Here is a 12200-nt window from a genome sequence, read left to right as displayed (position 1 = left end):
CCCTGTTAATAAAAGACTAATCTGTTGTTGAGCCAGATATTAGTTGGGTGGCGAAAAGTAGCTATCTGGAGTTGCAGGATGTAAAAACAAATATTTCATGGAAACATCTAAAGAAGGTAGGATCTTTATTTTCTTTGAATCTGATAGATATTTTTGGCTGCTGACCTAGGGAATGATTCTACTCTATCACATCTGATACTATGATACTTACTGAGTAAACTCAAATTTTGAGTAATCATACCTTGACTGTAGTTGTCATATACTCTGAAAGAAATTTATATATCAATCTGAAATAATTGGTTCAAACCCTTTGCTCAGGTACTTTTTAAACTTCGTAATTATGGAAATTTCTTTTAAGAAATGTTCAGTGCTGATACATCATCTTTCTGAAAGGATGTAAGTTCTGTCTGTGATCAGTGTGAAGTAAAAGAGTTATAGCCTTGTTTGTACCATCTTATCCCTGAATACCTACCTGTATTTTAATCTGAAATATGATAATTTGTGCCTTCTAAAGCAGATTATTTAACTGATTAAAGAGTCCCTTGAAATTGATTTTTCAAGCGTTAGAAGGTTAGCCATGTAGGCCAGGCGCGGTGGCTCACGCTTGTAATCCCAGCACTTTGGGAGGCCGAGGTGGGCGGATCACGAGGTCAGGAGATCGAGACCACGGTGAAACCCTGTCTCTACTAAAAATACAAAAAATTAGCCGGGCGTGGTGGCTGGCGCCTGTAGTCCCAGCTACTCGGAGAGGCTGAGGCAGGAGAATGGCGTGAACCCGGGAGGCGGAGCTTGCAGTGAGCCGAGATTGCGCCACTGCACTCCAGCCTGGGCGACAGAGCGAGACTCCATCTCAAAAAAAAAAAAAAAAAAGAAGGTTAGCCATGTAAAGGTATTTATACTTACCTTAAAAAAGGATCAATAAATGTTTATGAAATCCATACATATGAATGGTTTGGCTTTTGGTAAAAAAAAAACAAAAAACAAACTACCTTGTTCCTCATCCATGTGCTGTACTTTTGAAACAATTGTTAAGGAAGGAAACCAGATAGATGGAAACTTCATAGTGGAAGGAGGCGGTGAGAAGGAAGTAGTAAACTGTTAAGAGCATTTCAGTGTTGCTGTATTGTTTTAATATTCTTTGGCTTTCCAAATTATTGCAGAATGTTATTTTTTAACTGAAGAAGCTCATTCAGTTGTTCCATTGATTCTGAGAACAAAAGACTTGTTATTACAAATAAAATTGAAATTTAACTGAACAGGATTTACCATTTCCTTACTTAAATTGGGGTGTCTATTTTAATTCATATTTCAGATTTCAAAAGAACAAGGCCTTGAAGTTCTACCAGAACACGATCCAATACGTGACCAAAGTTGGTATGTGAACAAAAAGCTCCGTCAAAGGCTGCTTGAAGAATATGGAGTCAGAACCTGTACTCTTATTCAGTTCCTTGGTGATGCTATTGTTTTGCCAGCAGGAGCACTTCATCAGGTATATACAAACTTATTTCTAACATATCTTTTACTGACTGAAAGAACTAGTTTTGAAAAAAAATTGCTCTTAGTATAGATATAAATGGAAGAAGACGCAAATAAGAGAATTACCTGCACCAGTCTGCCTTTATTAAAATGACATCCCAGTGCTTGCAGAAATCTGACATAATTTCCTTAAAATTTTAAATTGTTTTAACATGAGCCAGATTTCTATTTGTATACTGTCTCCGACTGAATAGATTGAAATCTGATTTTTAAGCTCTTCTAGTAACATGTATACCTCTGAATAGTGAGGCTTAAAAGCATGGGGGGACACAGTATACAGACTTTTTATCAGGCTTTAAGCATACCTCCTACCTTTCTTCAGCATGCTAGCATAGCAGGGGCCTGTCTAAAGAAAGATGGTATGTAATTTATATAACTGTTGATCCACAAAACATAAAAACTAAAATACCTAATTTAAAATACGTAATTTTTCCAGCACCGGGAAAAATGGCGTAGAATAGATGGCGTGGTTATGAAGGGTGGGATTAAAAGTACGCAGTGGATTCCTATAGGTGGAATGGGGCTACTACAGCCCAGGTTAGCCCTTATAATTAACAAGGTGTACCAGGGAAACCAGAAAAAACGCAAAAGCTGCTTTGCCTCAACAGTTGGTTTTCCACCTTTTCCACTGCTAAGTAATTGAGATGTAGCTGATGTATATTAGTTTACCAAGCAAACTTTCTCACATTTTATATAAGTATAGTCATTGACTGTTTAGCATTTATGACACTATTCCATACAAATACTACTTAGGTGATAATAATTGCGTAGCTTTTAGGACGTGTCAGATTCAGGGTCAGATTTATCATTATTAGATCTCAAATGGCATTTATGATACAGTAGTAAAATACAAATGTCATAATAATAAATTTACCTTTCCCTATGATAACTTCCTGGAAAAAAATGTATTTACATTAAGTGGTTATATTTTCCCACGGACTTATGATTATTTCAGAGATGTCATATTATTTATGATTCACGTTTAATCTGGGATTCACCCTATACACCATTTCTTTGACTTCTAGCCTCCTAGCAGAAAACAGCTAATCTGTATTCAAATGTAAATGCCCTCAAAAGAAGAGCCTATTTAAGAGACTAGTATTATAAATCTTTTTATACATAGGAATAATCCTTTGATAATACAAAGTAGATTCCCTTGAAGATCTTTATTCATATATTGAATTTATCCAATGTCAGTTTTTATAAAGTTAACTTGGTAGTGTAGTCATTTTTATAAACTGAGATATAATTTGCATATAGTGAAATTTACCTTATTTAATGTATAATTCTGTGAGTTTCAACAAATGCATAGTTAGGTAACAACATAATCAAAATGTAGAACAATTCCATCACTCTGAAAAAATTCCCTCTTGCACTTTTTTTTTTTTTTTTTTGAGACAGAGTCTTGCTCTTGTTGCGCAGGCTAGAGTGCAGTAGTGCAATCTTGGCTCACTGCAACCTCTGCCTTCTGGGTCCTAGTGATTCTCCTGCCTCAGCCTTCTGAGTAGCTGCGGATTACAGGCAGGCACCACCACGCCTGGCTAATTTTGTATTTTTAGTAGAGATGGGGCTTTTCCATGTTGGTCAGGCTGGTCTCGAACTCCTGACCTCAGGTGATCTGCCTTGGCCTCCCAAAAGTGCTGGGATTACAGGCGTGAGCCACCATGCTCGGCGTCCTCTTGCACTTTTATAGTCAACCTCTTCCCACTCAAAGTTCCTGTAACTAATCTGCTTTTTTGTCCCTATAGTTCCTCTTTTATGAGTATGCCATAAATTTGGAATCACACAGTATGTACCCTTTAAGTCTGGCTTTTCTTAATGTATTTGAGGCTCATCCCTATTGTTGTGTTGATCAGTTGATTCTTTTTTTATTGCTGGGTAGTTGTATGAATTTTTTTTCATTTTTTAAATCTACATTCACCAGCTGAAGTACATTTGGGTTTGTTCCACTTTGGGGCAATAATAGATAAAGCTATCATAAACATTCATATACATGGTTTTATGTGAACAAAGATTTTTATTTCTGTTAAGTAAATACTGAATGGTGGGATTGCCTGGTGATATTATAATGTATGATTAAATTTAAGAAACTGCCAGACTATTCTCTAAATTGGTTGTTCCATTTTCATTTCCCAATGCAGGGTTATGTGAGTTTCGTTTCCTCTGCTTCCTCACTAGTGCTTGTTACTGTCAGTTTTGTTTTTAGACCATTCTAATAAGTGTACAGTGGTGTCTCATGGTGGTTTTACTTTGCACTTTCTTAATGACTAAACATTAGGCATCTTTTTATATCTTAATTTGCCATCTGTATATCTTTGGTTAAATATGTGTTCCAATATTCTATTTAGCTGCTTTTTTTTTTACTGAGTTTTGAGTGTTTCTTGCCAATTTCTGATAAGTCTTTTATCTGATAATGTGTTTTACAAACACATTTTCCTTTCCTGTAGCTTCTCTTTTCAAAGAGCATTTTTTTTTTCATTTTTCCATTTTTTAATACAGTATCTTGCTCTGTTGCCCAGGTTAGAGTGCAGTGGCACAGTCATAGCTCACTATAATCTCAAACTCCTGGGTTCACAGTCTCCTGAGTAGCTAGTACTGTAGATGCACACCACGATGCCCAGCTGATTTTTAAATTTTTTTATGGAGATGGGGTCTTGCTGTGTTGCTCAGGCTGGTCTCGAACTCCTAAGCTCAGGCAATCCTCCTGCCTTGGCCTCCCAAAGTGTTGGGATTGTAGGCATGAGCCAACCCACCTGGCTGGTTTTTTCCATTTTGATGAGGTCCAGTTGATCAGTTTCTTTTATGGATGATATTTTCATAGTATCTACAAAATTGTTGCCTAGCCCAAGATCACTAAGATTTTCTCCTCATTTTCTTCTAGAACCATTATAGTTTGAGGTCTTACATTTGGGTATGCAATTTAGTTCATCTTTGTATGTAGTGCATAGTATGGATCGAGGTTCAATTTTTTGCATATGGGCATTTGGCTGTTCCAGTACTATTTGTTGAAAATATTACTTTTTAATGTTTTTCTTTTGAAAATATAATACATAAACAGAAAAATTCAAAAGTATAAAAAGTTTACAGTGAAAATTCAGTATCTCACATTTTTCCCCCAGTTCCTTTTTTCCAGATGCAATCATTGTTACCCCAAAGAAATTCCATGCTTACACTTGTCTCCTTGCTGCTACTTTTTTGGGAAGAGTGGTCTTTTAATAGGCTCAAAGTGACCTTGTTAAGAAGTTAGGTTAGTTTACATACCCACACTTCCCCCTCTGTCTCACTGCCTTCATCTCGTATGGCTCTCCTAGTTCCTGTCTAGCCATCCTGCCCTCTTTGCTGCTTTCACACACACCAAGTATGTTTCCCACCCCCCCACCCCCAGGGCTTTTGTGCTTGTTAATCTTTTTTGCTTGGAATCGTTTTTCTCTCGGGTATCTGTAAGACTTGCTTCTTTACAATTTTTTAGGCTTCATTCAAATTTCACCTTTTGGTGAGGTCTAGTTTAAAGCTGTAAATGGTGTCCTATAACTTTCTGTCGTCTTTCCTGCTTTATTTTCCCCCATTTCAGTTGTCACCTTAAAATATGCTTTATAATTTACTCACTTTGCTTGTCTTTTAACCCCCACTGGAACGTAAGCATGAAGAATTAAGAGATTTATCTTTTTCATTGCTTTCTTCCCATGCCTAGGATAATGCACTTAATGTTTGTATTATTAATAAGTCTCTATTCTGAAGGCCTGAAAATACATTCTTAGTAACAACATGTTTTTGCACAAGGATAGAGGAAAACAAATTTATGGCTTTCTATAATTTATATATATTGGGCTTTTTGTAAAACATGTAAATGTTTACTTCTTCCTATATGTGCTTTCTCTGGCTACTTCCAAAAGTTTACTTAGGTTGGAACCCACTTTATGACTATACACATTTTCTTTGGGACAGTTAGAAAATTCACATAGATTATAGAAACAATCATCGATGCAAAGTTATAGGACACCATTTACAGCTTTAAACTAGACCTCACCAAAAGGTGAAATTTGAATGAAGCCTAAAAAATTGTAAACATCTATAAAAAATGTTATATCTAAATACACCAAGGCAGCATATATGACCTAGACTGACAAATTATATTCTGAGCTCTGCCACTAAATTGCTGAGTTATCCAAAACAAGATCTAACTTCTTTGCTACATATTTTGGCACAGAAATTGCCAGCTATACAAAAGGGAATTGCTACCTTTCCTCTCCTGTGTGGTTTAATGACAACAACACAGCTCTTCACTCTGTTGAAAGGATGTTGTCCGTAATTCACAATTGGTGGCAGTGCAGTTTTAAGAGAAAATTCAAGGGAAGTAGTAAGTGTTTACAATATTAACCTGGATTTGAGATGCATTATTACTTACAACCTGTTTAGGTCTTAGAAGTTCTGAAAACTGTTCATGACTTCAACACTTCCAGTAGGCTATAGGTGGCCCTTAGAATAATCAGACTCTAAATCAGTATTCTAACACTTTAGCATATGTTAGAATTTCATGGAGGGCTTGATAAAGCAGATTGCTGTACTCCACCACCAGAGTTTCTGATTTCAATGGGTCTGGGGAAGGACCTGAAACTATAGATTTCTAACAAGTTTCCAGAAAATGCTGATTTTACTGTTCAGGGACCACACTTTGGAAACCACAGAAATAGGAATCTCATGCAAACCCAAGGCACCTATCAAAAAATTTTCAACCAAGTGATTCTGCATGACAAGGGCCAGCAGTGCTAGGGAAGAAACAACATTCTGTTCTTTGGCCCGTCAACAATGACCATTGCCAGAGCCAAACTGAGAGAAGAGTGGGCTGTCTGTTCAAGGAAGCTGAGATATATAATCTTAGCAAGCTGAGGGAAAGCAGCATAGCCACAGCCCTCTTTATATGCTAAGAACTATTCTAGAATTGGAGACTTCCAAATCTTACCTTGGTAACTGGGACTCAGTCTGTGAAACTCCTGTACATCCCTCCACAGAGCAATGACCCTGACCTCCAGGATTTTTGTCTCAGCTGTAGTATTCTGAAGTTTAGAGTGGCTTTTACTTAAAAACAGCAACAGTTGTTTTTTTCTTTAAGTTAACACATAATCTTTAGTGAAATTTGTCTAAAAATACTAAGTTTGATTGTGTTTGGTCATTTATCATGAGTTTAGAAAATTTTAAAGTTGTAATTCTCTGTATTCATATGACCAAAAGGACTTCTTGGCAAAATCTTTCCACACTAATTTCTCACAAATAACTGAGTAAATAGCAATCAAGTGTCAGTATAATAACCTTCCTACTATGAATACAAATTATATTTTCTTAACGTTACCTATTTATAATTATAACTGATGCTTTTAGGCAAGTATGAATAAGACAATGTCAAGGAAGTGAAATATAAATGACTCAAATGTGGCAAAGAAAAGGGATAATCAAAATGAGAAGTTGAGTTGTGTTCTGCTTTAAAACTGAACCTTGGCTGTTCAAAGTAACCCTCAAGCCTTTATCCACAATATATCAGGTAGGGGTCATTAGGAAACCTAATAGCATCTTGTAAGCACTAATAAAGTTTACTGTTCTAAAAGTCATTTTAAAACAACCATAAGCTGGCAAAGACTGACAGAATGAACTTTTTCAGAACTCTGGTATCTAATTGAAAACTTACACAGCAACCAAGAGACTGCTTAATGAAGAAAAGGGCAGCTGATTTTTGGCATTTAAGGAAATCTCTGTTAGGTCACTGGCTGACCAATGAGATAGTGGAACAGAGACTTCAGTGACCACACCCAACAAGGAATACTGCCTTTGCAAAAACAGTTTGGAAAAGTCACTAAACAAATGGATGACTGGAGCCCTCAGGAATCAATAACAGCAAACCCTGAGGCAGGGAGAGAATATGATTACACATTGTAATGTTCAGATGCCCAGTTTTCAACAGAAAGGTATAAGGCATACACAGAGGAAAGTATGGCCCATTCAAAGGGAGAAAATAAATTGGCAAAAACCATCCCCAGGAAGCCCAGACATTGGACTTACTAGACAACTGTCTTAAATATGCTCAAAGAGCTAACAGAAACCAGGAAAATGATGGATGAACAAAGTGAGAATATCAATAAAGATAAATTATATTAAAAAAGAACCAAGTATACATTTTGGAGCTACAGATGATTTTAGGACATGCTAGAGCTAGATATACCAAAAGGTTCTTTCATGCTAAAACTTTGGAAAGACTGACTCTCCTTAAGTTCAGATAAATGAAAGACATAAGGAGAGAGGGCATTTGGAGACTCTGTATGCTGGTATGAGAGTTAATAAGCAGGACTGTAAAGCATCTGTTAGACAAGACACCGCAGGAGTTGGGCTCCTGTTGACTTGCCATTTATTGGCTGATTTGTCTTGGGACAGGCGCTGAACATCTCATCCATAGTTTCCTGCTCTGTGAAATAGAGCATCTGTTCTACAGACACATTATGAAGAGCCAGTGAGACTGTACAGAAATGCTGAAAATGTGAGGCATCCACTATGTTCATCCTCCAGAGGAACCAACAGCCTAATGATTAAAGAAAGAGAATGTTTACTTTACTATGCTACCAAGTTATCAATAGAGGCACAGTGCTTGAGTTAAAGAACTCTGCAGACTTCAGCAGCTGTTCAGGTGGTCATTATGCCCAGAGGAGGAATTCTAGCCCCTCTGGAATTCCATCACCCTATCATCAATTAGATTTTTTTTCCCACAGTCTCCATTTCCCACTTACTATCTCCTTCATCTCACTCCTCCCAATTAAATTTATTTTGCATACTTAAAATTAGAATAACTTTAAATGCTTAGTTTTTCAATTATTTCTCCTTTCCCAGGAATTTTTATGATATTTTTTAAAAACACTAGAAGACAATCTAGAAACACCACAAATCCCAGATTGGATCAGCTTGGACCTTCCTCTCTTGTTTTACTGGCATTAATAGAAAGCAGCTCTAATAGTCAAGTGCAAAGTCAGTTTGTAAATGCTGAACAAGTAACAGATAAAGACTATTGACTGGCTTCTTGGGAAAACTGTTTAGTCAGGAGAGAGAAAGCTGTTGAAAAACTGTTGTGCTGATGTCACCGGTGATTGAAGGGGTATCTTTAATTGGCTAATTTGAAAGAAAGTCACAAAAGGCATGAATAACCAAAATCCTGGGATATTTCTGAAACTCAGTCGAGGTCAGTAGATCTGTCTGGAACTACATTTTCAGTCCCAGTTCCTAACAAAGTTTCATTTTCTTTATTCTCTGATGTAAGAGTTAACAGTGAAATGACCAAAATCCTGGAAGCCAATGGAGCAACAATAAACATACTCAGATAGATTGCCTCGTAAATTCTTTCAAGTTGTTAGTTTTTTAAAGTAACACATTTTTTAAAAGTCCACTTTGGCAAAATTGATAATTTAATATCTGGTTATCAACCTCTCCCAAGGATTCCTGGAAAAGTTATTTTCTTTTTATCATTTAAAAATATTCCATTTACAAAGTCACTTTACATGAAGCTTTTCAGTGACATAACTTTCTCATAAAATGTGGTCTTCTGCTTTAAAATCCATTTGATGTTTTGGAGAAAGTAAATTCTCCGGCAGAATTGTCTCTTGTGTTTATTGGTTTTAAATAACTTGGCTTTTCTTTGCTCCACCTCCTAAAACTTACATTTCACGGTTTTTCTTTTGGGGATAGGTTCAGAATTTTCACAGCTGTATTCAGGTAACTGAAGATTTTGTGTCTCCAGAACATCTTGTAGAGTCATTTCATTTAACACAGGAACTGAGACTTTTGAAGGAAGAAATCAATTATGATGATAAACTACAGGTAAGAGTTGGGTGTTCTAGGTCCTGTTCTGCAGGGTTTTTATATTCAGAAATATGATACATGTATAACAACCTAGTTGGTCACATTAGGGTGACAACCAAAGATTAACACCAACATGTATTTAATTGTATGATTTATAGTGTCCCTTTTGGCTTAACACTTTTTAAACATTTTTCTTATGTTTGGTTTTCCTAGGTCCCTATTAAAATTGTTTTTTTAAATCTGGAAGTTGTCATTTTAAAATTTCTGTCCAACTGAAGTGATTAGAAATATTAACATCTCTTTCAGGTTAAAAATATTTTGTATCATGCAGTCAAAGAAATGGTGAGAGCCTTGAAGATACATGAGGATGAAGTAGAGGATATGGAAGAAAATTAAGTGTGATCCAGTTTGATATTTTTAGGTTGTTGAACTGGGATTCCTTAACCTTGAATGATGATATGTGTGCACACTGACTTAAGCTTCATAAAACCATCAGTGCCAAGAAATTCTCTTTGTAGTAATTACTTGTTACTGACACCACAGCAGTATAGCATATGTCACAGCTCCTGTGATTAAATATTATAAAACAAGCAGAATTTTAAAAGCAGCACTATATGGCTGTTTTGTATTATAGTGTATATGATGTTTGTGAAAATGCCAGATTTAAAATGATGTATTTATTTTTGGTAAAAAAATAAAAAATTCTATGCTATATTGTTGATCAAGTGTAAATGTGACCTTGTACAGTTTACTAAAATTACTGATATTTTTCACTACATTGAGACAGTTACTGTGAGAACAGGACACAAACACCAGCTATTGCCTGCATCTGGGAAATTGCTGAATCGCACAGCAGTCATGTCATAGTCAGAAAATTACTGCCAAATAATTGTAAAATTTGTAAAGTATAAAGTATATAAAGTAGATACTAAATACAGACACTTCAATATTTTGTTGAAGCTATTGACTGTACAATTAAACATTTTCAAAAGGTGTAATTTATTTAAAATTGTCTCATTTTGGTAAAATTTATGTGAACTTTTAAAGCTAAATATTAAACTTAATATGCTATGTAAATATATACATATATACATTTAATGATGTATTTTTTTAAAACATTGGCTTGCTTTTGTTAAAGTGCAAGTGTTACATATGGCTTTGTACATTAAAGTTGAAAGGGGTTTTACATTTTCCATTAAAAGGACTTTATCAAAAATTGACTTTTTCCAGAGTTCTCCCTTTGTTGACAACCATGCCACTGGGGGCAGAGAAGAGCCCGAAGTCAGTCATCCTGGGTATAAATATGAGTTCTGCCACTTACTATATGACCTTAGCAAGTTGTTTCAATTGGAAGTCTTGGTTTTAATAGCTGGCTGCTATTGTCGGTTGGTTGAGGCTTACATATTCCCAACCCTTTAAGTTACTGGAAAGATGTAGGTCTCCACTGACACCTGCAGGATATTGAGAGGATAGCCTTTCTTCTCAACTGAAAGCATTCAGCTTAAAAGAAAAAAGTGGGAGTCCAAGTTGTAACACCTTGCAAGTTGCTTAGTTTATACTGTTTTTCCTTATGTCAACATCGTTTAGCTCCATGTAATCTGTTATGCCACCCTCCATTTCAGGCAAGGTTCAGCCAGGAATGTGAGCAATTACATTTCATGTGAATTACCTACATGTGGCATTTCACATGAATTACCTATATTTATCATGGGATGGATAATAACTACTTGGCTAGAAAGAAAAATTGGCCTGAGGAATATTTCAAATGATTTTGTGAACCTTCTTTTGTGAGCTTTTGACTTTTTTAAATACCATTTTTCCAAATGTGCCTCAGCTGATAACGTGGCTTCTTTTGCCTAATGCTTTCATATGTTCCATCTGATTTAATTTTGATGTTAAAATTAAGTGAAAGCCAAGGTGTTAATTCTGGAGTAGAGTACCACCTGCTGGTCCCCTAAAGCCTGCCAGGATCCCAAAGTCTGTGGTGATTGTTTTTCCTCAAAACCTTTTGCTTCTCTTGCTCTTGCATGAGCCACCTTTTAACCATATTTACAACTTACTCTGAATAGTTGAAGCTAATGAAGATAAAGCCAGGCAATGTGGCTTCTTTCAGTGCAAACCCACCTTAATGACAGTATTCTATCCGTAGTCTGAAGAATATTCTATCCATAGTCTGAATTCCATGCTGCTGACCTAATTCCTTGTAAATCTGGGGTGAAGAGAGAGGACCATAATGCTTACGTCCTTAATGATATTTGTAGGCTTTTTGGGAGGCTGGGGAGTTGATTGATTGCTGATTACTCCCTAATCACTGGAGCAATTCCTCTGTCCTTTTTCTCTCCATCCTTTTGGTTGGGTCTGATGCTCCTCAGGAGTATGTCTGAGTATGTCAGCTCCCTCCAGATGGTGGTATGGTGTTATCTTAAATGTGTACAATAATTTGAGAAACGACAAAGAGCCTTTATAAAGGGAAAGTCGTGGTGAATACTTTAGTTCTTTCCCATTCTAGTGTATAATGTTTTTTGAGACAGTCTCGCTCTGTTGCCCAGGCTGGAGTGCAGTGGTATAATCATAGCTCACTGTAGCTTTGAGCTCCTGGGCTCAGGTGATTCTCCTGCCTCACCCTCCTGAGTAGCTGGGACTATAGGCACGCATCACACTGTGCTCAGCTAATTTTTTTTTTTTGGAGACTGAGTTTCACTCTGTCACCCAGGCTGGAGTGCAATGGCGTGATCTTGGCTCACTGCGACCTCCACCTGCCAGGTTCAAGTGATTCTCCTGCCTCAGACTCCCGAGTAGCTGGGACTACAGGTGCGTGCCACCACACCTGG

General features: G+C 36.6%; 1 protein-coding gene across 6 annotated transcripts in view; it reads left to right on the top strand.

The window, feature by feature from the left end:
- The window catches only part of JMJD1C (jumonji domain containing 1C), a 369469-nt gene extending 358884 nt beyond the window's left edge, over positions 1-10585 (top strand). For all 6 annotated transcript variants that reach the window (XM_055274441.2, XM_063637907.1, XM_063637905.1 and 3 more), the window contains 3 exons: positions 1313-1489; positions 9256-9387; positions 9676-10585. In XM_055274441.2, the coding sequence (XP_055130416.1) occupies positions 1313-1489; positions 9256-9387; positions 9676-9765 (399 nt within the window). In that variant the 3' untranslated portion in view covers positions 9766-10585. The remainder of the gene's footprint in view (positions 1-1312; positions 1490-9255; positions 9388-9675) is intronic.
- Positions 10586-12200: the final 1615 nt, after the last annotated feature.

The sequence above is a fragment of the Symphalangus syndactylus genome, chromosome 4, assembly GCF_028878055.3.
Source record: "Symphalangus syndactylus isolate Jambi chromosome 4, NHGRI_mSymSyn1-v2.1_pri, whole genome shotgun sequence".
Classification (NCBI taxonomy): Eukaryota; Metazoa; Chordata; class Mammalia; order Primates; family Hylobatidae; genus Symphalangus; species Symphalangus syndactylus.
This window is presented reverse-complemented; position numbering and strand designations above follow the sequence as displayed.